Genomic DNA, 27,635 nt, shown 5'->3' with positions numbered 1-27,635 from the left:
TTTGGACAGATTGTGCCTTTCAAGGAATTGTCCATTCAATCTAGATTATCAAATTTGTGGGCAAAGAGTTATTCATAGTATTACTTTATTATCCTCTGCATGTCCATGGGAATCTATCATGATAGATTCATTTTTCATTTCTGAAATCAGTAATTTGTGTTCCTCCCTTTTTCCTTTTTATTTTAATTTAATTTTATTTTTTGACCATGCTATGCAGCTTGTAGGATCTTAGTTCCCCCACCAGGGATTGAACCTGGGGCCATGGTAGTGAAAGTGCTGAGTCCTAACCACTGGATGGACTGCCAGGGAATTCCCCTTCCCTTTTTTTCTTAATTAGCCTGGTTAGAGGTTTATCAATTTCATTGATCTTTGCAAAGAACCAGCTTTTGGTTCTGTTGATTTTCTTGACTGACTTCCTGTTTCCAACTTCATTTATTTCTAAATTCTTTTTCTTTTTTTTGGCTGCACCGTCCAACTTGCAGGATCTTAGTTCCCTGATCAGGGACTGAACCTGGGCCGCATCAGTTGAAAGCACCAAATCCTAACCACTGGACCACCAGAGAATTCCCCTCTACTCTAAATTTTATTATTTCTTTTCTTCTGCTTACTTTGGATTTAATGTGGTCTTTTTTTACTTTCCTAAAATGGAAGGTTAAATGATTAATTTTAGATCTTTCTTCTTTTCCAACATATGCATTCAATGCTATAAATTTTCCCATAAGCACTGCTTTCACTACATTCCACAAATTTTAAGTTGTGTTTTCATTAAGTTCAAAATATTTTTTAATTTCTCTTAAGATTTCTTCTTTGACCCATGTGTTATTTAGAAGTGTGTGGTTTAATCTCATGTATTATCAGATTTTCCAGCTATCTTTAATTCCATTGTGGTCAGAGAGGATACATTGTATGATTTTTATTCTTTTAAATTTGTTAAGGTGTGTTTTATGGCCCAGAAGGTGGTCTATCTTGGTGGATGTTCCATGTGATATTAGGAAGAAAATGTAGTCTGCTGTTGTTGAATGAAACAGTCCATTGATGTAAATTATATCCAGGTGATTGACAGTGCTATTGAGTTCAACCATGTCCTTACTGATTTTCTGCCAGCTGCGTCTATCCATTTCTGACAGAGGGGTGTTGAAGTCTCCAACTGTTATAGTGGATTTACCTATTTCTCCTAAATAGATAGCGTCTCCATGTATTGTGACGCTCTGTTGTTAGACACATACACATTAAGGATTGTTATGTCTCCTTGGATAACTGACCCCTTTATCACTATGCAACGCCTCTCTTTATACCTCGTATTTCTTGCTCTGAATCTGCTGTCTGAAATTAATACAGCTACTCTAGCTTTCTTTGGAGTAGTGTTAGCATGTTATGTCTTTCTCCATCCTTTTACTTTTAACCTATATGTGTCTTTATATTTAAAGTTGGCTTTTTGTATATAACATATATTTGGGACTTGTTTTTCGAATCACACTGACAGTCCTTATCTTTTAATTGGTGCATTTAGACTACTGACATTTAAAGTGATTACTGATATAGGTGGATTACTATCTATCATATTTGTTACTGTTTCCTATTCGTTGTCCTTCTTTGTTACCGTTTTTGTCTTCTCCTTTTCTACCTTCTCTGGTGTTAATGCAGTATATTACATGATTCCATGTTTCCTTCTTTCTCAGCATATCAGCTATACTTCCTTAAAAAAATTTAGTGGTTGCCCTAGAGTTTGCAATATAGATTTACAGCTAATCCAAGTTCACTTTCAAATAGCACTATATGGCTTCATTGGTAGTACTAATACTTTACAATAACAATATAATCCTAATTCCGCCCTCTAATCCCTTGTATCACTGCTGTCATCCACTTCAATTATACATAACTATAATCATCAAATGTTTTTGCTGTTATTATTTTTTTTAATGAGAAGATGGAATTGGAGCTAGGTTATTTTCTACATTATTTTTAACTATTTATTTATTTATTCGGCCGCGTTGGGTCTTAGTTGCGGCACGCGGGATCTTTTGTTGCGGCATGCGGGATCTTTCATTGCGGCATGCGGGCTCCTCATTGCAGCACGCGGGCTCTTCATTGCGATGCACGGGCTTCTTTCTAGTTGTGGCGCACAGGCTCCAGAGTGTGTGGGCTCAGTAGCTGCAGCACACAGGCTCTCCACTTGTGGCATGCGGGCTCCAGAGCATGTGGGCTCAGTAGTTGAGGCACACAGGCTCTCTAGTTGTGGCACACGGGCTTAGCTGCCCTGCGGCATGTGGGATCTTAGTTCCCTGTCCAGGGATTGAACCCGTGTCCCCTGCATTGGAAGGCGGATTCTTAACCACTGGACCACCAGGGAAGTCCCACTATTATTATTTTGAACAAACTGTTATCTGTTAAATCAATAAAGAAAAATAGAAGTTTTTATTCTACCTTCACTTATTCATTCCCTATTGCCCTTCCTTTCTCTATTTGGATCTGAGTTTCTGACCTGGCTCACTTTCCTTCTCTCTGAAGAACTTCTTTTAACACTTCTTGTAAGACAGGTCTTCTGGCAACAAATTTCCTCAATGTTTCTCTGTCTAAGAAAGTCTTTATCTCTCCTTCACTTTTAAAGGGTAAAGTCACAGGACACAGAATTCTAGATTGGAAGGTTTTTTCCCTCAACACCTATATACTTCACTTCACTATGTTTTTGCATAGGCGATTTCTGAGGAGAAATTGGTTGTAATTCTTATCTTTGCTCCTCTTTTGGTAAGGTGTTTTTTTCCCTCTGGCTTCTTTCAAGATTTTTTCATCTTTGATTTTCTGTCATTTGAATATGTTATGCCTAGGTGTAGATTTTTGTTTGTTTATTTTTGTTTTGTTTTTTGGCATTAGCCTCCTTGGTGTTCTCTGAGCTTCTTCGATCTGTGGTTCAGTGTTTGACATTAACTTGAGGAAATTCTCAATCATTATTGCTCTAAATACTGCTTCTGTTTCTTTCTCTTCCTTCTTCTGGCATTCTCATTATGTATATGTTACGCCTTTTGTAGTTATCCCATAGCTCCTACATATTCTTTTCCATTTATTTCAGTTTTTTTTTTCTGTTTGCTTTTCAGTTTAGTAAGTTTCTACTGACATATCTTCAACCTCATAGATCTTTCCCTCAGCTATGTACAATCTACAAATAAACCCACCGGCACTTCCCTGGTGGCTCAGTGGTTAAGAATCCGCCTGCCAATGTGCGGACACGGGTTCGATCCCTGGTCTGGGAAGATCCCACCTGCTGTGGAGCAACTAAGCCCTTGCACCACAACTACTGAGCCTGCACTCTGGAGCCCATGAGCCACAACTACTGAGCCCGCGTACTGCAACTACTGAAGCCTGTGCGCCTAGAGCCCATGTTCCACAAGAGAAGCCACCGCAATGAGAAGCCCGTGCACTGGAACAAAGAGTAGCCCCCGCTTGCCGCAACTAGGGAAAAGCCTGTGTGCAGCAAGAAGACCCAATGCAGCCAAAATAAATAAATAAATAATAATTTTTAAAAAAAAAAGCCCACTAAAGGCATTCTTCATTTCCATTTCAGTGACTTTAATTTCTAGCATTTCTTTTTGTTTCTTTCTTAGAATTTCCATCTTCCTGCTTACATTATCCATCTATTCTTACATATTGTCTATTTTTTCCATTAGCGCCCTTAGCATATTAGTCATAGTTGTTTTAAATTTCTGATAATGTCAACATCACTGCAATATCAAAGTCTGGTTCTAATGCTTGTTCTGTCTCTTCAAACTGTGTTTTTTGCCTTTTAGTACACCTTGTTATTTTTTGTTGAAAGGCAGATATGATATACTTATTGGGTAAAAAGGTGGTAAATAGGCCTATAGTAATGTAATGGTAAGGTGTAGGAGAAGGGGAAGGTTTCTGTAGTCTTATGATTAGATCTCAGTCTTTTAGTGATCCTGCGCCCCTGGACTGTGAACTTCACAAATTCTTCTCAATTTTTTTCACCCCCTCAGGTGGTACAGGATGTCTAAAGGGGGCTGCAGTTAGGTATTTCCCTTCTCTAACATCAGTTAAATTCTAATAATCCCTCAGTAGGTCAGGCTCTGGTAAAACAATCTCTTTTGAGGGCAGGCCTTGTTAAGAAAAACAGAATGCTCTGGCATATTTCAAAATGGTTCCCTTTCCCCTTCCCCTGCGAGAAGCATGAGGGGATTCTTCTCTGATCCTGGTAAAGCACCTACAGATAAAAGTCACGGAAGTGTGAGGGCCCACTATGACTGGATTCCTCTGGAGTTTTTAACTCTCAGACTTATCCACACTAAGCCTCCAGCAATTCACCAATTACGCTTCACATTTTCCAACCCCAAAACTGCTTCCCACAGAGATGGGTTTCTGCTCTGGTAACCTGTGATGCTCTGTATCTGTCTCTCCAATTCTGAGATCAGCAGTTCTCCCTGTAATCTCACTTCTCTGATGGATCTGAGAAGAGTCCTGATTTTTCAGCCTGGCGAGCTTTTTACTTGTTAGGATGGAATTATGATTTCCAATCGCCTTAGAAGCCAGACAGGAAACTAGAAGTCCTGTTTATTATTTTTAAGCAAGGTGCCATAAAAATGCAAATGTTTCTTCCCAGAAGATAGACAATTTATCTGTAATAGGGAAAAGAAAATTAACTCTCTGCTAAAGACTCTTTTTTCACTAGAAAAAGGCTTGCTGCATTCCAAGCAGAAGTTCTATCATATACAAAGTCCTGGAATCAAGAAAGAGAACAGCCCTTTTAAGGAACTGCAAATATTCCCCAAGATTGAAGCAAGACTTGTATGGTGGAATAGCAGAAAACAGGGATGGAGAGATACACGGGAACCAGGTTAAACAAAGCCTGGTTGGCCCAGCTACAGAGTTTGGATTTTAGCCCTCTCTTAACCCTTGAAGATTTTTAAATAGAAGAATGACATTTATTTACTTATAAACCACATCATTCAAAAATCATTAAAGGTGAAAAGAAATGTCATGGATTGATGTTTGTTTTGGAAATTTCACTAAGGAGGCATTAGTTTAGAAGTGCATCAGATTCAGGGGCCTGGTAACAAAGAAATCAGATGGGATGCTTTTTCAGAAACCCTGTAAGAAATAATGAGAGCCTGAACTAAGGCCGCAGCAGTGGGGACAGAGAGGAGGTACAAGATGTAAGAGGTGCTTAGGGTTTGGCAATGGAATGAATGTAGAGGCTGGAGGAGAGGGAGAAGTTGTGATGCCCATTCCCAGATTTCTGGCTGGGCAAATAGGTAGATGGTGATACCACACAAAGACAGAAAAAAGAGTACCTTTAAGGAAAAAGGATGACAGGATGAGTTTGGGACAAGTTGAGTCTGAGATAACTGTGAGATATCCTAATGGAGGCAGAGGTCTAGAAGGCAGTTGTGTGCCCAAGTCTGGAGTTTACTGGGAGCCATCCTGATTCATAATCTAGAAGTGATCCTTATATAAATAGAAGTTAAAAGCCATGGTGTAGGGCTTCCCTGGTGGCGCAGTGGTTGAGAGTCTGCCTGCCAATGCAGGGGACATGGGTTTGAGCCCTGGTCTGGGAAGATCCCACATGCCGTGGAGCAACTGGGCCCGTGAGCCACAACTACTGAGCCTGCGCGTCTGGAGCCTGTGCTCCGCAACGAGAGAGGCCGCGATAGTGAGAGGCCCGTGCACCGTGATGAAGAGTGGCCCCCGCTTGCCGCAACTAGAGAAAGCCCTCGCGCAGAAACGAAGACCCAACACAGCCATAAATAAATAAATAAATAAATTTAAAAAAAAAAAAAAAAAAAAAAGCCATGGTGTAGAGCTTCCCTGGTGGTGCAGTGATTGAGAATCTCCCTGCCAATGCAGGGGACACGGGTTCGAGCCCTGGTCTGGGAAGATCCCACATGCCGCAGAGCGGCTGGGCCCGTGAGCCACAACTACTGAGCCTGCGCGTCTGGAGCCTGTGCTCCGCAACAGGAGAGGCCGCGACAGTGAGAGGCCCGCGCACCGCGATGAAGAGTGGCCCCCGCTTGCCGCAACTAGAGAAAGCCCTCGCACAGAAACGAAGACCCAACACAGCCATAAATTAATTAATTAATTAATTAAAAAAAAAAAAGCCATGGTGTAGATGAGTGGGTGGAGTGAAAGGAAAGACTTCGGACAAACTTTTTGGGAGCACTAACCCTTAAGGTATATACTGAGGGAAAGGAGCCATTAAAAAGACTGAGCAGCAAGGAAGAAGAGTGGTCTGTTCAGTACAGCCATTTTAATAAAATTCAGCACCCATAACAGAGTTCAAGAGTAAACTGGCAAATACTTCATCCTCCCTCTCTCTACACTCTGGTCCACTCTTAAAGCACATCAAATGCATCCATGTTTCAGAGATTTTTCCCTGCCCCCTTCTCCTCCTCACAAAGTGCTCTCCCCATGTCCTATCGACCACCACCAGAAATCCTACTCACCCTTCAGCAGCAGCTGGCATAGGAGCCTGGTGTAAGATGAAGGATGTTGCCCACCATCCAGTTCCGCAAGGATCGAGCCACTGGCCACTGCAGTCGCTGACCTACAGTGCACCCTGAAAGGAATTCAGGGTGAAGATGAGGAAAGTGGCACTCCGTGCTCTGGGAAAACAGGCGACAGACGCCCTTAGATAGTGAGAAATATTTCAAGAGAAACTTTTTTATGAACCTGGATTCTCACACCTTCCCATGCACGAAAATCATTCACTTAAGATACTTGTTCCTCGGGACTAGCAATAACCATCTAGGAGATAACACGCTGGATTACGTGGACCTCCCTCCTCCAAATCACATATCTACTGGCCTCCCAAGACAACTCTTCTGAGCTATCTGAGAGGCTGTCTCCCACGCCACAGTCCCCAGCAGGACACCGAATAAACTCACTGGTCGTCCCTTGCGCGTTTTTCCCAAGTTGGCGCTGGGAAGTTTCCTGAAGGAGCCTCCGTTTTGGGGGGTGCCCTTTATCCTTCTTCGCACAGCTCAGCTGACGGAGACTCCCTCGAACAGCTGCGTCTTTACTCGCCTTGCGCCCTCAAGACGTGCCCACAAAGTGTGTAGAAGGAGCACCAAGACGGTGCAGTCCTCTCACGGCTTCTCACATGCTTCCAGAGAATTTAATTCCTGGTTCCTCACCTTCCACAACTCTCCTTTGTAAGCTTTATCGACGCTGCCTGGGCTACAGTTACACGGGGAAACCCTTTCCTGACAGATATCGTGCAGCAAGCCTGTCACGTGGCTCACGAAGCGGCCGGCGCCATCCAGCCTCCTCGAAACCCCTCGAGCTTACCGCGACACCACCTGGGCCTCCGCGGGCACGTTGGCCGGGCCGCACCGCGGGCCCCGCCCCTCACGTCCCGGTCCCCGCAAACCCCGCCTCCACGCTCTCCCCGGCGCAGGCGGGACCGCGCCGGACGCAGGCCCCGCCCACGTCCTCGCTCTTTTGTTGGGTTGGGGCTCCTACTGAGTCCTTGGTTCGCGCTGACCGGAATCTGAGGAGATGGCGAGCGAGGTATCGTCAGCTGCTACGCTGGCTGAGTCCAGAAAAGGAAGGGAGGGAGGGAAACCATGGAGCAGAACCGGGCCGCTGGCCGGGGGTCGGGGGCCGTGGGGGCCGGGGTGGGGGAGTCAGGAGGGGAGGGGGAAACGCGCGGGGCTTGGCCCGGAGATGGCCTCCGGCTGCTGGAGCGGAAACGGGGCTTCGGGCGAGTGGTTCAGCAAGAAGGGAGGGAGCAAGCTTTGTTTCGGCTCCGTTCGTGGGAGGGTTTTTGCTGCTGCTTTCTGGGGCAGCCGAAGCGGGGTGGAGGTGGGGAGAACCGGAGAGTGGAGGTGGGGGGGAGTCGGTCTCTAGCCTGGTGTCCTGCGGGTGGCTTAGGGGCCGCCACGCCTTGCGTACACAAAAATAAGTAACTTGCCCGGGGCCATACTTTTAGGTGGCAAAGCTTCAGCCAGAGCCCGTGCTCCTAACCCCTACGTTGCCTGTTTTTCACGGTAGTAGTTCATAATTGAGCTATTATTGTGCCACCAAGGAATGTATTTTTGGAAGGCTCCAAGGGCCCTTTCGGTAACGTTTTGGAGCACTTGGGCACCAGAGCTTTATACGTACCCTCCTTTAATCCTCCCATAACAGCTATGCAAGGTAGTAGCCCATTTTACAGACCAAAAACTTGAGGCTTAGTGTTTGGTCGTGCTTAGTGATCACACTAAACATAGTGAGCCGGGGTTCCAAACCCTGTGCAACAGACTATTGCAAGTTCCTGAAATACACATTAGACAGTAAAGAAAGACAGAAATATATAAGTAATATGATTAATCCGTCTAAAGTTGCTGATTGTTTTAATGCTTTGCAAACGAGATTTTCTAAAAAGATTTGGACTTGAATAGAAATGGTAAATTCTAAACGATCTTTCAGATTTAGCAAGTTGGCAGGGTTTTTTTCCTTATTACCAAGTGTCTTCAGCAGAGAATGTGAAAAATTATAATTCCTGTGATAGTTCAGATGTTGAAGTAGGGCAATTGAGTGTGGATTTAGCGTGGGACTTTGTTTTGTTTAGAATTGTCATTGACAGGAAAAGGTTAAACTCCTTTCACATATGCTTTAAAAGGGTGGAGGAGGGACTTAAAGCTTAGATTATGGATGATTTATTCTTGTTGCTTCAGATCTCTAGAATATGTGACTTCATTGTTAGTATTCTGAATTTTACCTTTGGAGTTTTGTTTTGAGATTTATGGTACATTGAGGTGAAAAAAGATTCTAATGCAGTGTATGAATTTTTTTTACCAGATTGATTGATTGATTGATCAGATTTAATATCTACAGTTTAATTTTAAAAGTGATCATTCCCAGCCTCACCAATTTACACAAGCCACTCATCCTTCTACATAGTTCAGTTCTCCTTTTCCTCTACTCTTTGTTCTCTTGCTACTAATAACTACCACCTTATTTCTGCAAAGCTACACTGTGTCAAGGACTGTATAAGGGGTTTCATATTCACCACTCACAGTCACTCTATATGTAGATATTTTATCTTTATGTAACTAACTCTTCCTCATCTTTCCGCATCCCAGTTAAAAGTGACGCTTTCCCAAACCCACCAACCAAAGTTACACTCTTTCTCCACATTTTGCATTCTGTAGCACTTTGTGCCTATCCCTTTAAATCACACTTTTTGTAATCGTTGGCTTTCAAGTCTGTCTCCTATAAACCCAGTGCAATCTTTATTCTGTGAACATGTTTCATAAGCATTACGTGAACGAGTCAAAACCTTCCTCGTTTCACTTCATTCTCTGGTGAAGGAGGAGTGTACTGACTCTGAAGTAGCACTATGCTATAGAAATACAGTATGAGTCATATATGTAATTTTAAGTTTTCTATTAGCCACATTAAAACGGTATTAAATTGGATTAAAACTTAACCCATTGTAGTCAAAATACTATCGCAACATGTAATCAATATTTTTAAAATATTATTGAAATACTTTAATTTTTTTATACTAACTCTTCAAAATCTGGGTATATTTTCTACTTATAGCTTATCTCAGTTCAGACCGGCCATTTTTCAAGCGCTCAAAAGCCACACGTGGCAAGTGGCTACTGTGTTGAATAGCACAGTTGAAAGGGATAGATGTAGTTTTTTTTTAATTCCCCCATTCTGATACTTTTACTTTCGCTCCTTCCCACCGTGCAGTTTTGCACTAAACCAGTGTTACTTAAACCGGCCTGAGCAAAAGAATTTCGTAGGGCACATCTTAAGCATTCGGACTCCTTGGACCCTGTACCAGACTACTGAATCAGATTTTCTTGGAACCTGTATTGTTAACCAGCTCCTGTTTATGCATTGTAGAGGGTCATTAAATATTTGATGAGTGAAACTTTATTTTTTTATGGGGGGGAGCCATGCGGCTTGCAGGGATCTTAGTTTCCCCGGAACAGGGATTGAACCTGGGCCCCAGCAGTGAAAGCGCCGAGTCCTAACCACGGGACTGCCAGGGAATTCCTGAATTAAACTTCTTCATGTGGTCATCTCAATTAAATCTTTTTAATGAATATCATTTATACGAAGTATAAACACGTGCCAGACAGTTCTCCGTATCACTTAGAGTTATATGTGTCTTTGTGAATTTGTGATATACTTTCTAAGATTAGCATTCATCAGCATCTAAATTAACTAATAAGTAGTTGGTTACTAGTTCAGGAGGAGAAACATCTTGCTCTGTTTTCCCCATTTCAGGTTATCAAATGCAAGGCTGCAGTTGCCTGGGAGGCTAGAAAGCCTCTCTCCATAGAGGAGATAGAGGTGGCACCCCCAAAGGCTCATGAAGTTCGAATTAAGGTAATGAAACATCTAAGGCACTGGGAAAAAAAAGGCTTACAATTAGGTCTCTGGATAGATGAGTCCTCTGAGGTCTACAGAGGAGAAACCCCAAAGGACAGTGTCAAGGAGAAGGTATTGGAAGTCATCCAACCTTGGAATCACAGCCTCTTATTTTCTCCCTCTCACCTTTGCAGCACTCTTCTCCATCTTTTCAGCTTTGGTGTTGCGCTGAGCAGCCTTCTCCACGGATCATTGGATTACTGCAGTTTATCTTCTGTAGCCGGGGTTTTAAGGTGGCTTTGTAGGATGCTCCCCTTTCTGCTGATCCCATAAGTTAAAATGTATGATGACACATTAGAAACAAAAGAAGAAAGAAATGGTCTTTGGATTGTTAGAAGAAACTTCAAATAAGATTTGGGAAGAGGTTCCTAATTGATTAGACCAACAAGCAAGTGAAGTAAGCTTGCTAAGAGAGCTTTAAAATGTACTGACCCTTGCAGACAAGGCCAGGGTTCAGGGGATTCATTATTCCAGTGCTTCTCAACCTCTGCTCTGGCAGAGAAATTGAAGTTACCCCTGGAGAGAGGCATATTGCACAAGGCAGCCAGCTGGATATTCTGACATTCTCCTCTGTACTTGTTTTGATATAAAATCAGTGCTTTAAAGTAGTGAACATTGAATAAAACTAACCTTCTAGAAAAAATAAGCGTTTTTTGCTGTGAATTGGAGTATACTTCCCCCATCCCACCTCCAATTCTCATGCTCCCAGGGGTCACACTTAACAGGTCGAGAAGCCAGAGCCAAATAACTTTTTCAGATCCTTTCAACCCAGGCCCAGATATCTGAAATCTTAGACTAGTGTGTATGTTTTTAAGTTCAGAAATCAGCCTGATTGTGATTTTGCTACTAAAAAAGAAAATGTTGGTCCTGGATGTACTAAAATGAGCCGTATGGGGCACACTGAGTTCAACAGTCTACTTTGGGAAACTGCTAACAAACAGCTAAGAATGTTATGTTGTAATCGGATATATTTGTGAGAAACAGAGAAGCATAAATACAGACACCCCCAAGACTTTTCCTTTCTGTGCTTTTGGTAGTTTGGAAAAATGAGAGATGCTTGAAGGCTAGAGAAATCGAGATAAAGGGCTTATTTAAGTAGAAATTGTGTGTGGCTGCTAAAAGGGGAGTTGGTTCCAATAAAACCTCTGAGTTTGGGCCCAGACCAAGCAGGCTGACGTATTTCAGAAATAGCCAGTACCTTTTTAGAAATCGCATTCCCCAGCAGTTAGGAGGAGGCCAGCAGTGAAAGGGGCTCCACCTGCTTTTGCACACAGGTGATGTTCCTCTCCACACCTGCAGAAGGCACAGTGCCCAAAACATCACCTTGTTTACCTTCTCCTGCTAACATGCACTGAAAAGGAGAATAGATGTACCATGTTTCATTGCCTGTAAATGCACCGTTACTTTTAAGTACCACTAAGAAAATGCTGCCAGTTTCAATTAAGATGCCACAGAGTATAAGCACATGCTGATTTTAGACAGGTTAAAATATGAAAGAATTGTATCTTCTAATCAATAAAATATGTTATTAAAGTAAAAGTGCCTCCACCTATGTATGCCTCACTCTGAATCACATGCACACACACGTAGACACTCTTTACTTTAATACCCTGTTAGATTATTGCCACTGCAGTTTGCCACACTGACGCCTATACCCTGAGTGGGGCTGATCCTGAAGGGAGTTTTCCAGTGATCTTGGGACATGAAGGTGCTGGAATTGTGGAAAGTGTTGGTGAAGGAGTTACTAAGCTGAAGGCAGGTAAGGAGAGTATTTGAACCACTTATTTTACAATTTTGGCTTATTTCTATAGGGAAATTATGTTTCTGATAAATTATACATTGTTTATTTGTGAATAAGTTATCGCCTAAGTAAGTTGTCAAGATTGATTTTATACGCCTCATCTGGAAAGCACAAATATTTGAGAGTTTCTTTCTCTCTGATTATGCAGACTGCTGTTTATCTGCAATGGTTTAAGTACATCTCCAAAGCAAATTTTGCCCAATTAAGCAAGAATTTTTGAAGATGCATTGAGTCAGTGTTTTGAAGCACATGACCTCCTTGTTCTCCACTTACCGTTTTAAAAGTTTCACTTAGACAAAAATTTGAAGCTTGTATTTTTTGCATAGTCAGGCAGTGTCCGAATGATGTCATGTAGGTAAAGTTCTAGGTCTTAAAGTTGTTAACTTTGCAAAGTGGCATGGGTTGACAAGAATGGGAATTTGGGGGACTTCCCTGGTGGAGCAGTGGTTAAGAATCCGCCTGCCAGTGCAGGGGACAAGGGTTCGAGCCCTGGTCCGGGAAGATCCCACATGCTGCGGAGCAGCTAAGCCCGTGCGCCACAACTACTGAGCCTGCGCTCTAGAGCCCGCGAGCCACAACTACTGAAACCCGCGCGGCTAGAGCCCGTGCACCGCAACGAAGAGTAGCCCCCGCTCACCGCAACTAGAGAAAGCCTGCACGCAGCAACGAAGGCCCAACGCAGCCAAAAATAAATAAATAAAAATTTTTTAATTAAAAAAAAATGGGAATTTGCAGGGGCTGATGTATTCATTTAGAATCAGATGCTACCTATTCAGGATAATGTCCTTGCATTTGTTTTCCAGGTGATACTGTCATCCCACTTTACATCCCACAGTGTGGAGAGTGCAAATTTTGTCTGAATCCTAAAACGAACCTTTGCCAGAAGATAAGGTTAGTATCTTTTTATTTTATTCTTAAAACAAGAGGTAACACTAATCATGATGATATCATGATAATAAGTAAGTATGTGGCAATTTATACAGGGCATTTTACATGAATTATTTCATTCCATCTTTAGGGCAACCTGTCATTATCACTGCTATCACTATATTCATAGATGAGAAAATTTAGACCCAGAAATTAAGTGGTGTGCCCAGCAGCATCAGCTGTTAAGAGGTACCTCACAAATTTCTGAACCCATTCTCTTTCCATAACACTAGGCTAAATTTGCCAAAATATGTAGTGAGGAGGGACATGCTTATGAAATTAAATGAAGTCATTTTTATGAGCCATTTTATTGTCCATGAAATCGAAGTAATAAAACTTAGCTCATAAGGTTTTGGGAAGACTACAAGAGATAACATAACCTTTTGACACAGAAAAGGTGGTTATTTGATTGTAGCAAGGTAACACACTTAAAGAACTTCTTTGAGGCATTTAAGATCTTGTGTCTGTTCGCCCCTTTTTTGTCTTTTTTATTGAAGTAGAACATACATATAATGAAGTAATTAAAGTATACAAATCTTAAGTGTACAGCTCCATGAATTTTTTTTTTAATTATTTATTTATTTATTTATTTACAGCTGTGTTGGGTCTTCGTTTCTGTGCGAGGGCCTTCTCCAGTTGTGACAAGCAGGGGCCACTCTTCATTGCGGTGCGCGGGCCTCTCACTATCGTGGCCTCTCTTGTTGCGGAGCACAGGCTCCAGACACGCAGGCTCAGTAATTGTGGCTCACGGGCCCAGCCGCTCCGCGGCATGTGGGATCCTCCCAGACCAGGGCTCGAACCCGTGTCCCCTGCACTGGCAGGCAGATTCTCAACCACTGCGCCACCAGGGAAGCCCTCCATGAATTTTTATACATATACACATCTAATAGTTATAACCATCACCCAGATCAAGATAGAGAACCCTTCCAGCAGCCCACAAAGTTCTTCATGTCCCATACAAGTCAACACCTGCCTCCCTCAAAGCTAACCACTATTCTGATATCTTTCACTGTAGAACTTCATATAAACAGAATTATGCAATATGTGCTCTTTTGTCTGGCTTCTTTCATTCATAGTGTCTGTGAGATATATCCAGGTTGCTCTGTGCATCAGTGGTTTTCTTTTGTTTCTTTCACATTCCATTCCAAATAGTCACTGTTTATCCATTCTCCTGTTCATGGACATTTACGTTGCTGCCAGTTTGGACCTGTTGTGATTAGTGCCACTATAAGCATTCATATGTGTCTCTTGATGGACATATACACAACTTTCTCTTGGGTATTTCCCTAGGATTGAAATTGCTGAGTCATGGGGTATACTCCGACCAGCAGTGTTTGGGAGATCTGTTTGTTTTTGCATTGTTTTCTAATGCCATTGACAAAATTAGTTTCGATTTTTGGAAATAAGGTTCCATGTGTTTTATCACGTAAATCCAGTTAAAAAGCTAGAACCAAAAAAAAACTAGTCATTTTGAAAGGGAATTCCAAACACGGTCTGAAAAAATTTTGACACGTCAAATATAATAATGGTAATAGGTTTTTTTGTGGCTGTCCATAACCTTTTAGAAGGACAAGTCCTTTCAAAGCTTAAAATACATCCCATATCACCTTTTGTTCAAGAAACTCTTCTGGGACAGGAGCAATTTCTCACATTCAGAGCTAAACAAACCTTAACTTGCTCTCATAAAGATACAAGTTATTTTTGGTAGAGCTTTGTCACCTATTTGTTCTGTGTTTCTGATCGTATTTTTGTTTTTCTCTCAAAGGAAATGTACTTATTCTTGAATCCAGAGACAATCCATTTTTCTTCATCTATATATATTTATTTATTCACATATATTCCAAAGGATTTGTCCAAGAGTGTACATCAAATTATAGTGTTTATTTTTGTTAAAATAACATATATATTAAGCACTCTGTGCCAGGCACAGTGCTAATGCTTTACATAACCTCTCATTTGATCTTTATAGCAATGTCTAAGAAAGGTAGGTTTCTCTGATTTTCTGGTGAGTAAACTAAGGCACAGAAGTTAATTCACTTGCCCAGGATCACGTGGGATTTGAGCACAAGTGAGCACAAGGGCCCATGTTCCTAAGCAAGATGTTACATCATCTATTTAGAATATAAAAAATAATTTTTGTTACCATGTATGCTATCAGTGGTGAGAGCTACACTTTTGAAACAGGCCTCCTGAAAGATCTAAAGCAGCCACTGTGGACATCTACTTTCATCAGCTGATGTGGATAGTTGCTTGTAATCTTTGCTGTGTAGATGCTGGTTTTGGCTTTATGAAGTTATATTTGCTCACAGAGTTTTATGATGGAATTTTAAAATCATTTCATCTGATCCATAAATTGTACCTGTTAAAATTATTTCAATACTCTGACAGTATAATCCAGAAGCATATTGAATGTTGGAAAAGATAGGTAAGATGATAATTCTTTTATAAGTTTTCCTAATAAGGCATTGCTGAAAGGTGCTAAATTATTAATGAATATATTAGAAATTAGGCTTTTGGTCTTAGCACACTCTTCTGTTTACTGGTCATTTTTTTTTTAAATTGATTTCTTTTTCCTGTGCATTTTAGGAAACTTGATTCTACCCTACCTTCTTCCTTTTTTATTTTCTTTAGAGTCACTCAAGGGAAAGGATTAATGCCAGATGGCACTAGCAGATTTACTTGTAAAGGAAAGACAATTTTACATTACATGGGAACCAGCACATTTTCTGAATACACAGTTGTGGCTGATATCTCTGTTGCTAAAATTGATCCTTTAGCCCCTTTGGATAAAGTCTGCCTTCTGGGTTGTGGCATTTCAACTGGTTATGGTGCTGCTGTGAACACTGCCAAGGTAAGTGTTGGCCTGGGTTTTAGCGTCCACCTTCTAATTTCATACAACAAAGCCTTGCTGGAATAGTGAAATTGGCCCAAACAGTAAGAAACCTAATGATTTCCTTGACTCTTGTGAAATGAGTACCTTATAGACTATCTTTACTATTAGGTGGAGCCTGGCTCTACTTGTGCCGTCTTCGGCCTGGGAGGCGTTGGATTGGCAGTTATCATGGGCTGTAAGGTGGCTGGTGCGTCCCGGATCATTGGTGTGGACATCAATAAGGATAAATTCACAAGGGCTAAGGAGTTTGGGGCCTCTGAGTGTATTAACCCCCAGGACTTCAGTAAATCTATCCAGGAAGTGCTCGTTGAGATGACTGATGGGGGAGTGGACTATTCCTTTGAGTGTATTGGTAACGTGAAAGTCATGGTGAGTATGCTTGGCTTCATTCCAAGTGGGGCGGGGCGGGGGGGGGCTGCTTTTTTTAATGTAATTTCCTTAATTAAGGTCAAAAATTGTTTTGTTTTGCAAAGGAAGAGTCTTGAATTCCCTGATAAGAATTATTAGAAGGGAAAAATGAGTACTTGAACTAGAAATTGGAAATGATAGAAGGGAAATATGAAGGGAAATGTTTCTTTGCCTTTCAGCGTACACTTAAATCTCAGAGTGTGTTTCATTAAATGAAAAGGCAAAATGATGCAGCTGTAGAGAACATGGGCTTTGGAATTAGATATATGTCCACTTACTAACTCAGTGACCTTGAGCAACTACTTAACTTCTCTAAACCTGTTTTCTCATGTGTAAAATGCAGATAGTAACTGTAGGTACCTGACACAAAGTAGACACTCAGCAGAAGTATAACTGTTACTTCTCTGCCTGCTGCCTTTATTAAGTCTTTAGAATTTTGAGCTAAGATTTACTTTTTAAAATGGACAACAAATGAAAGTTTAAATTCTTTCCATTTGTGTCAGTGTTGAGCCAAGTTCGTAAATTTTTTAAAACACCTGTTAAAATTGTTCAATAAAATTAAACTTACTAAATACTCACTTTGATCATTTTGTTGCCATTTTTCTAATAAAGCTATGTACCACCACCCTCTCCCCCGGAAGTTTCTGGGGAAGCAGATATTCTCAGCACAATGCACTGACTTCTGTGATTTGCCTGCAGAGAGCAGCGCTGGAGGCCTGCCACAAAGGCTGGGGCGTCAGCGTGGTGGTTGGAGTAGCTGCCTCAGGTGAAGAAGTTGCCACTCGTCCATTCCAGCTGGTAACAGGCCGCACGTGGAAAGGCACTGCCTTTGGAGGTAATTTGGTGGATGAGATGAGTACATTTTCTCTTTTGTTACTTCCATTGGCAGAATTTTAATCCCAATCAGTATTTACCCCTGGGACTGGGGACATGCTCAGCTTCTCCTGAAACACAAGGCTACTTCTTACACATTGAAAAAGATATTAATATTCCGTTAATGAAATAGTTGAGGGTAGGTCAGGAGTGAGAAGCTGGTTACAGGATAAGCAAACAACTGTATCAGCCACCCTTTGCCATGTTGTAGACTTACATAGGTTATTGGCATTTCTTACCCATTTTTCCAGAGTGCAGTGATCCCTGGATGTGATCATACTTCCATCTGAATAGTACTGATTTCAGCAGTAACCAATACTAAGTCTTAAACTGAAAATATTAAATTAGACAAAACCTTACAACAAAATTGAAAAGCTGCCAGACTGATCATTTTTCCCTTGTATGATCCTAAAAGTACATGGTTGTTTGGGGTTGCCTAACCACCAGCAGAATGCTGAGAAAGTTTCCACCATTTTCCAAGGTTGCTCAGCTAGAGAAGAGAAAAGACATCAAAACATGTTTGTATATCCCAACTGTTGTGAATAAATGAAATCTAAAGTTTTTCATAGATTTTTAAAAAATATATCCTTACCTTCCTCCTAAGGAAAGAGAATTACATAGCATGAGGTTTTTTTTCCCAAGAATTTGCATTTCTTTTTTTTTTTAACATCTTTATTGGAGTATAATTGCTTTACAATGGTGTGTTTCTGCTGTATAACAAAGTGAATCAGCTATGCATATACATATATCCCCGTATCTCCTCCCTCTTGCGTCTCCCTCCCATCCTCCCTATCCCACCCTTCTAGGTGGTCACAAAGCACGGAGCTGATCTCCTGTGCTATGCGGCTTCTTCCCACTAGCTATCTATTTTACATTTGGTAGTGTATATATATATCAGTGCTACTCTCTCACTTCGTCCCAGCTTACCCTTCCCCCTCCCCGTGTCCTCAAGTCCATTCTCTAATAGCATGAGTTTTTAATGATCTGTGTTTAACAAAGTGTCCCCTACCTCATACTATGCCAGCTTTTTCAAGGCCAGAAGAAGAGATTAGGAAAGTATGAAAAATGAGGGGTTTGGCCAAAGTTTTCCTTCTTTATACTACAGAATTTGTCAAGGCAGATGTCAAGCTGACTAAACCCTCTTTTCCAAAGCGCTACACGTATGCCGCACTTGAGTATTTCAGAACAGACTTTCAGAGCCATACATGCAGCTCAGGGGCATCATCTCAGGGTCCATAGCTGTATTTGAAAGGGTGTTCTTAGTCCGGGAGACTGAGCCAGGGGGGTTGGTAGTCACCTCTCACTGAAGCCTCATCCAAGCACATGCTTGTTGGGAAATAAGCTGGAGCCTTGGGGCCCCATGGGTGTTGCTAAAATATGACTCACAAATGTAAACCGCAGTTTTAGTTTAGGGAATAGCAGTGGCTGTGGTTGTCTCAGTTACCAGGAGATTTAAAGGAGAAAAAAAAAAGCACTGCAGTTTGGAAGGAAAGGGTAACTGGTAGAGGACACAAGGAAGGAGATTTGGGAAAGGCTCAAAAGAGGTTTGAAATGTGGTCCAAAGACTCCCTGGTTTAAAAAAAGGTGGGAAGGCTTCTTTGTCGATTTACTGCTTCTTTCAATACAAGTGAGAAATTGAAGGATCTGATTTTGTTTAAAATCATAACCTGTAACTAAAGATCACCTACTTTGCTTTTCAATTTCAGTTTTCTCTTCTGAGATGGTATCCTTATTGTTGAAATTAAAACCACAGAAATAGTCATGAATCAATCACATCAGTTTTGTTCTTCCTTGAATTTCACGATTACAGAAATCTTTGCTGTTGTGGACTTAAATAAGCTTATTCTGAGACTTCTAGAGTTCTATCCTGTATGGTTTAAAAATCTCCATTAAGATTTAATGAGATTTTAGTAAACCTTAATTCAGAAAAAGGCAAGTGCTCAAAAGGCATTTACTTTTTTCTTAATTAAAGATGTGCATTTCTTCCTCCTCTCTATGCTGATTTTGAAGTTTTTCATTCCTCTTTAGTTAGTGAAAAAATTAATTCTCTTAAATGTCTTTGTCACCCACTAAGTAATAAGCACACTGTAGAGATTTGTTGGAAAACTTAATGAATAGATGTATGATTTCTTTTAGGATGGAAGAGTGTAGAAAGCGTCCCAAAGTTGGTGTCCGAATATATGTCCAAAAAAATAAAGGTTGATGAATTTGTGACTCACAATCTGCCTTTTGACCAAATTAACGAAGCCTTTGAACTGATGCATGCAGGGAAGAGGTGAGCTTTCTCTTTACCTGTGTAGTGTAGAATGTGGTAATGATTTGGGGCTTTTGGAGGGAGAAGGGTAAAAAAAACGTTTTAGTGGTCTTCAAAGAAATCATTCAGAACCTGTTTATTGCTTTCTTCTCTTACAGCATCCGAACTGTTGTAAAGCTTTAAATTCAAAAGAGAAAAATTCTTCCATCCTTGTAACGAAGTCTTGTAGTCTGATTGGAGCAGCCAGACAAGCAGGAAGGAGCTCTTTCAAGTTCACAGCTTCTTAGACCTTCATTACCTGGGGAATAATGTTTTGTGTATAAATTCACAGATGTCTAATCAAGGACAAGGCTAATACTGTCATAAGTCTGTTTTCTGGACTCTTCTTCACATAAATAATTGCTGGCTCATTAAGGAATATTTTTAACATAATAAAAGGAATTTCTGCATATGTGTGGAAGTTGTCAGCTCTGTTGTATGCCAAATTCTTTCTCATGGTTCCTCTCCCCATTATCTTCATTCTTTAAAGGAAAGATGGAGGAAGAAGGGCAGTGGTGAGTATCTGAACCTTGTCTTCTACTGTCCTTGGTAACTTTCGCTTAACTTTTAAGGGTCTCAGGCCCATTTACTAAAGAACAGATTTCTCCAATCAGCAGTGGCACAGTTAATCAGAACCCAAATCTGCTTCTGTGAGATTATCTTCTTGTGGGCAGGTACCATGCATTGTTCAGACTTAAGACTCCTAATTCCTAGTATAACATCTGGCCCACAGATTCATCATTGAAACTACCTTCTGAGCTTAAGTAGGTATATATCTGTTGTTGGTCACTCTGAACTATTTCAAGCATACGGAAAATATTTATGAACTGAATACCCAAATTTCCAGCACTTATTTTGTCAAATCTTAACATCTTACTCTTCCAGACCACTTTGCCTTTCCTCTCCTGCGGTATAGTCAACATCCAGAATCGGGTGCTTATCAATCACTCCCATGCATATTGCCATACTTTGACTACACGTATCCGTAAACCCTTTAGTCTTCAGTATTGTCATACATGTTTTAAACCTGATACTGTCTCATTCTGCAGCTTTCATTTTTCACTCATTATTTTGATTAATCCCTGTTGTAGGTGATGCTCCCCATTCATTAATTTTAGTACTGTGCAGTAGTAGTCAGTTATATGAACTACCGTAACTTGTCTCCAGCTGATGGCATATAGTTGTTTCCCAAATTGTTTCTGTATTGCTAACAACACTGTGGTGGAACACCCTTGTACGTTGTGCTCAGTGCGTTAGTTATGGAGGATGTGTACCATAGGATAAACACATTTTAAACCTTACTAGAAATTGTCAAATTGCTCTTAAATGTGGTTGGACATTTTTGCAAATCAGATGGGTGTGAAATGACTTTAATTTGCATTTCCTTTAATGACTAAAGTTTTTTTTTTTTTTGGCCGTGGCACACAGCATGGTGGGATATTAGTTCCCCGACCAGGGGTGGAACCTGAGCCCCCTGCACTGGGAGTGCAGAGTCTTAACCACTGGACCACCAGGGAGGTCCCAAGTCTTTCCTTCTTTTGGCCATCTGTATTTCCTTTTTTGTGAGGCGTCTGTTCACATCCTTTGCCCATTTTTCTGTTGGATTACTTCTCTTTTTCTGAGTAATTTTTAGGGGTTCTTTATTCTAGATGCCAATCCTTTGTAAGTTTTATATTTTAATATATTTTATATTTCTTAATTTTTATTTTAATATAGTCAAATCTATCAGTCTTTTCCTGGTGCTGTTGTTAAGTAACATTTAGGTTTCTTTACCCTGAGCAGAATAAAGAAGCAAACGAAAATGATGCAGTCTTACCATCCAGGTGATCCATTAACACAAAAATAAATACATGGAGGCAATACATCCAAGAGTTAGAACATTCAAATAGTAGAGAAAATTGCATGAGAAAGGAAAGCTACACTTCCCTCTCCCCCCAAAAAATAGGTGACCACTATTCAGTTTATCTTCCCAGAAGTTTCTATGAATATAATAGCATTTATACATATACTTTAAATTAACACAAAGGAATACTATTAACACTATTCTGTGCCTTTTTTTTTTTTCCCCCAGTCGTCTCCATACCGTTTATTTCTCCGTCCCGGGAGGTGGGGTCGCTGGGCGCGGGGCGGGCAGAAAACCACGCGCGGGCTGCGGGCCTGGGGCGGGGGAGTCCGGAGCGCGACATTCAGACGAAGGTGGAGCCGTTCCAGCCCACGTTGGCCGCGTTCACGTCGTAGTAGTTGATGTAGATCCTGCCCGGGCTGACGCGCAGGCGTCACAGCAGCTTGCTGTCGGAGCGGTTCTGCGCGCCGCCGATCTTGCCGATGCTGTGCAGGCTGCAGAGCGCGCGCGGCTCGCTGGAGCTCCCGAAAGCCGGGAGCTGGTCCGGGACCACGTGCAGCGTGACGTACTGCGCCGGCTTGCCCGTGGCCTGCGCCAGCTGCTGGGTGAGATCGGAGAGGAGCCCGTCCGGCACAGAGGCGCGGGGCACGTTGGTGTTCACCAGGAATATCGACATGACGGCGAGGGAAGGCGGGGACAGGGATACAGGAACCAACCGACTCTCGTGTGAACGGCGCCCCGCCTATTCTGTGCCTTTTTCTTCTTTCTACATTATAGCATAGTTTAGACTGTTTCTGTATCAGGACATCAGATATGCCATGCACATACATATCTTTTGGTTGGATTGAAACCATGTGCTTTTTCTTGTTTAATTCTTTTGACTGATGTAGCTTAATTACTCCCAAAGTTTGTGTTTCTGAGAGAGCAATATTTAGTTGACTGAAAACTGGAAAAGTGGCAGTTAATGGTCAGGACTTCTTTTTTGGATCTCTAGTGCATTTGAAGGACTAGGCAGTATGACCTAGCTTCTATCATTTTACCTAGAGAGCTGGAGACCCAGTAGGGGCCAAGATGGCTCCAACCTATTGTTCTGGGTGAACTGGAAGAACAGGAAAATAAAACTAGCTTCTACCCTAGCTGTAGGAAGTGTGCTTTAATCTGGTTTGTTTTAGCTCAGCCTTCCAGGAACAAAGTATATTATTGCCTTAAGCGACTGCAGTAACAGAATGGGTATATAGGGTAATAATGGAGGAGAACTAATATTTTTTTTTTGTTTCTTTTCCCCTTTTTCTTCTCATACATGAGCTATACTTGAATGAGAATGGCAAACATTATGTTCACCAATATGAGAAAATAATTTTAAGATAGTAAAATAATGTAACTCCAATTCTTGTAGCTGGCCAATTAGGGAGTTTACTTTTCTGTCACAGTCATGTACATAGTCTTGAGCCAGCTAATTCAGTTTAACAAGTATGAGCATTTCCTGGCTGAAAGCACAACTGTCTCTTTCAAAGAACCAGTATTAAGAATCAATTTTACAAGATCCTTAATATAAAGGTTCTTGGAACATGGAACTATAGGTATAAAGTATTTCTTGTTAAGATACTTTTAATACATCCTCTTGGATGGCATCTAGGTTGTTATGTATATTGCGGAAACAAATATTTTTTGGAAGAACATACACAACATAGGGCTAAAAAACACTCACTATGTGCATGTCAGCAAATCTATCCTGGTTGTCCAAAATTAGGACTCTACCACCTTAGAAGTATTGTCGGGAATTTTTTGAAGTTATGTTTAAACTGCTTTCTTGGATAAAAGGTATATAATTTTAACACAAGTCGCTAACCTCTGCTGTATATTTCACGAAAGCTAGTAAAAAAATTTTTTTAATTTAAGGATCCAAAATTTTACAATATTAGGATGTATCTTTTAACAGCTTTTTGTTTTTCATTGAAAATGTTGGTATACTTGGCATTTTTCAAATCTTTCCTGCTTTTTCATTTTCAGCATGTTGTGCTATTCTGCTTTCTATTTAACTTACCTATTGATGTTCACTGTAAAAAGATAGTCCATATACAGGCTGACTTGGAATTCCATGTCTGACTTGGAATGAGTTCTTTATTACATGCACAGAGAACTAACATAAGGTAGAACCTGTGGAATGATGAGGTTATTGAGATGAGGGAAAAAACTGCATTATATCCAAACTTTGTTACAGTGGAGCCAGTTAATGTATGTACAGCTTAAACAAAAACAGCTCCAAAAGATAAACACAATGCTACTTCCATTTATCCCATTTCAAAGCAAAATTAAATGTAGCTCATGATTCTCAAAATGTTTCGTTGATCTGGGAAAGAGGGAACATATTTTTACATGCATAGATGCTTCAGAACATTTTCTGCATGGCTACCAATCTCCCAAGTAGGTTGATGATCAAAGTCCTAAAGTAACTGACAGTTCTTTGGGCCTAGAGATACTTTGTGACCCAGGAAAAAACCAACTTTGCACTCAGCCAATTTTGTTTCAATTAACATGCAAGATCAGATTCTCTGTCAGCAAATACCCTGTAGAAAAAACAGACAGAAAACACATTTGGAAAACATTAAGTATATTTAAACAGTTACTTAGATAATAAGTACATAGAACTATACCAAGGAAATCATATCTTTAAAGAAACAACTAGGAAGTAAACCAGCACAGTGAACCGGTACGTACAAAGTCCTCCATTATACAAACTTCTTTTGGTGGAACTTTATAGGAACAGAGCAAGTGGGATGGGCTTTTAAGCAGATTGATTTTTATCAAACTGGACATCGTAACAGAATTCATTGAGAGGTAATATGTACATGCTCCCTTCAGGAAAGGAGCGCTAATCCACCACAGAACTACCCAGAGTTTAGACATGGACTGAAATATTCCTGACTACCAAAAATATCTAGATATGTTAAACAAGATAAAACAGTGGAAATTTGCTTTAAAATACCTGTTGTTCTCTTTCTTAAATCTACATCTTAATACTAAAAGTTCTTATCCTTGGCTATTTTGTTTTCTCAGAATCACCCAGGGCTCAGATTTACTGGTAAAGTTTGAAAAATTCTATTCTGAATTTTCTGTTGATGTCTGACCCAAGTACTGAAATAAAGCAAATTTGCTTTATAGTCACATTATATATAGAATAAAACAGTTGTTAAGTTATGGTGTCATTACACAAATAGGATGCCTCCATAGAGGAATATGATGATTTGTCCAAGCCCTTCAACTAGTTTAAAAAATCAGAGAACTCAGAGCCCTAGTGTCCTGATTGTTGATCTCGTGATCGTCTCATGAGACCACAGTGCAAATGTGCCTACAAGTTTGGCATGTGTTTGTTGTTGGGAGTTGAATGAGGAGGCTGGAGTAATAGTAAAAGGGCCGAGCACCCAGGAGATGGAAGCAATTATTCTACTAAAAGCTTCACAATAGTAAAAAGGCTGGACATTCACAAGAAAAGTTATTAAAATACTTTGAACTCCAACAAACATCAGTGGTAAGTGAAAATCTTTCCAGGAAGCCCTTCTTGAGTGCTCCGCATATTGACTTTTGGGCACATTTTTTAGTGAGATAAACCAGTGCTGACACGATTCAACGTAATCACAGAATTACCATATACAGACAGTTCTGTTGTTGCTCACCCCAGTCCCCAAAATGAAAAGCAGCAGGTAACACGTAGCCAAGGCCACCTGACTCCTGGCTTTTTTTTTGCAAAATAACCAAATGCAAACCACTGGTTTTCTTTTTCATACTTAGCACCAAAAGGAAAAAGAGGTAAGGAAGAAGGCTGCCACCAAAGGCTGCTTGTGAGTTCAAACACAGTGGGACCACAGAATTTTGATGCATGGAACCTATGCTGCCTTTCTTTAGATGTTCATTTTTTAAATGAAGCAAAACACATTAATAACTTTTAGAATATCAGCATAATGCAGCCTATGTTGTGAAACAATCTGTTCCTAAAACAATGTCCAGATGTTTTTTCCTAGTCTATACTGAAATAGGCTACACATCCACATTACAAGTGGTATAATTTGCTCCTCTGGTAGCTAGAGAACTTGGTAGAAGCCAAACACCATCAAATGTAGACACAATCATATCACACTATCTCAATTGATTCCAGTATTTCTAACTCCCAGACCGCTAAAAAATCTTCCCCACCTGTATAGCATGCTTTGCCCCCAAGATTCACTGCATTTACTGTTGAAAAGTAACTTCATGGTTTATGAAATTTAGAATACTGCAGGATAAAAATTAATTACTTCAAATGGCTTTCAAACCAATACTCTGTACCCCCTTAGTGAAATACGTTCCAAGAATAAGAACAATCACAACTTTTACACTTAAGTTTATTTTTGGTAGTGATTTTGGTATAGTAATTCTAAAATAATTTTACATGTCATATAGAATCAAGCAAATCAATAAATATTAATGTTGTTCAGAACCAAAGTTCTCACCATGGGAGAAGGAAGATACAAATATGGAACAGGGAAGGGTGAGGAAGATTAGTGTTAAATTTGAAATCAAAGTATCAGAATGAATTCATGATTTATAAAAAATGCATTTGCTGGCTCTGTTCCCTGAACGGCCCTAGGAGCAATGACACCCCAGCAGCACCCAGATCTTGACTTCCAAATACCATTCCCCATGAAAAGAAACCAGGGCTCCTTGGAGAAGTAGCCAATTCCCAGGCTGGGGCAGGAAAAGTGTATGATAAATCTAGAACATCTTGATATGGCAAAAAGCAAGAATGTGCTCAAATACTAATAGGCACAGATCAAAATGACCCATAAATAAGCTTAAAGGTGCTTCCACTGGCCAAATACAGACCATTTAGAGTAATTAATTGAATTTTTAAAAACAATGAGCTCACACTGATACTCAAAAAAGTGCTTCTTAGTAAAAGAGTGCCAGCCAATAAATGCAGACAGAATGCTAGATTTAGGAAGTCCCAATTTGCAGCCACCAATGCAACAAAATAATGGATTCTGGCAAGGATTATTAATGAATGCTAAAATCATTAAAAGTGAACAGGATATCCAAATGGTCTCCAAGTATCTCCTCCCAAATTATTTGCTTAAGAAAGGGATCTTAAAATAGAAAATCTGAAAGAAACCTAGTGAGCAAACATATATTGGCAATAATGTGACAATGACAGTATGTGCCTTGTGATGTGATGTGATGCGATGCAATGAATGGGACACACCACATGCCATCTATGGAGTCTTCTGCCAAAACATTTATCCTGAACCTACTTATGAGGAACAATCAGGGAAGCACAGAATTCTACAAGCTAACTGGCCTGCTTTTTCAAGAGTCAGTTTCATAAAAGATCAAAAAAGGTGGAAGGATTGTTCTAGAGTTAAAAAAAACCTACAGATGACAACCAAATGCCATGGGTTTGGATTCTGCATTTTAAACAAGACGAACGCTTTAAAGTACACTTGGGGGGAAACTGAGCCTCAGGTTTGAATGTGTACTATACATTACATAACTCTATGAATATTCAATTCCTTGGGTGTGATCAGAGTATTATGACTGTGTAGGAAATGTCCTTATGTTTTCAGAGAGACACACTGCAACAGTAGCAGGTGAAGTACGACAATGCCATTTCTCTCAAAAGAAAAATGCTTTTTATATAGAGAGATGTGACGCAATAACATTTGCTGAATACAGGGAAAGGATATATAGTTATTTCACTGTACCATCAACTTTTCCGTAAATTTGAAATTTTCAAAATTAAAAGTTGGAAGTAAAAAAAAAAAAAAAATGGGGGGTGGGTGGGTAGGACAGAAATAGCTTACAGATACCAGGAGGGTGCATTTGGGGGCTTTAGCAAACTGGAGCATCCCACTCTCAAATTTAACCAAACTCAATGAAAAGCCAGAAGTGGTGACGGGACAAACTGAGGAATCAAGCTAAGATGGCAAATTCCTAAACACCCTCTTCCTGTTAATTTAGACATGTGGACGGCAAGTAATATAAAGGTGTTGGTGAACGGGTTCTAATGTACCTTTATACATTTTACCAGCAAAAGACATAAAATGAAAATAAAAGGCAAACACCTTTCCCTTCTAAATTATAATTCCAAGGGGGATGAAGGACTGTCAGGGGAAAAAAAGGATTATTTTAAAGTTAATAAAAAAAAATAAAAAGTTAACACACTGACATTTTTGAGAAGTTGGCAGAA

General features: G+C 40.5%; 2 protein-coding genes across 2 annotated transcripts; one reads left to right on the top strand and one right to left on the bottom strand.

The window, feature by feature from the left end:
• Nucleotides 1–7,407: 7,407 nt before the first annotated feature.
• On the top strand, nucleotides 7,408–19,984 carry ADH5 (alcohol dehydrogenase 5 (class III), chi polypeptide). The gene is made up of 9 exons (XM_036852938.1): nucleotides 7,408–7,515; nucleotides 10,234–10,335; nucleotides 11,995–12,136; nucleotides 12,982–13,069; nucleotides 15,737–15,956; nucleotides 16,107–16,367; nucleotides 17,106–17,241; nucleotides 19,416–19,554; nucleotides 19,692–19,984. The coding sequence occupies exons 1-9, from the start codon at nucleotides 7,504–7,506 to the stop codon at nucleotides 19,714–19,716; spliced, it is 1,125 nt and encodes a 374-aa protein (XP_036708833.1). The 5' UTR covers nucleotides 7,408–7,503; the 3' UTR covers nucleotides 19,717–19,984.
• On the bottom strand, nucleotides 19,940–22,117 carry LOC118895606 (macrophage migration inhibitory factor-like). Its single transcript, XM_036852939.1, has 2 exons — nucleotides 21,656–22,117; nucleotides 19,940–20,054 (listed from the first exon to the last, which is right to left on the bottom strand). Exon 1 carries the CDS (start codon nucleotides 22,089–22,091, stop codon nucleotides 21,849–21,851), a length of 243 nt encoding a protein of 80 aa, XP_036708834.1. The 5' UTR covers nucleotides 22,092–22,117; the 3' UTR covers nucleotides 19,940–20,054; nucleotides 21,656–21,848.
• Nucleotides 22,118–27,635: the final 5,518 nt, after the last annotated feature.

This window comes from Balaenoptera musculus, chromosome 5 (assembly GCF_009873245.2).
Source record: "Balaenoptera musculus isolate JJ_BM4_2016_0621 chromosome 5, mBalMus1.pri.v3, whole genome shotgun sequence".
NCBI lineage: Eukaryota > Metazoa > Chordata > Mammalia > Artiodactyla > Balaenopteridae > Balaenoptera > Balaenoptera musculus.
Note: the sequence above shows the minus strand (reverse complement) of the source record. Positions and strands in the feature narration are given on the sequence as shown.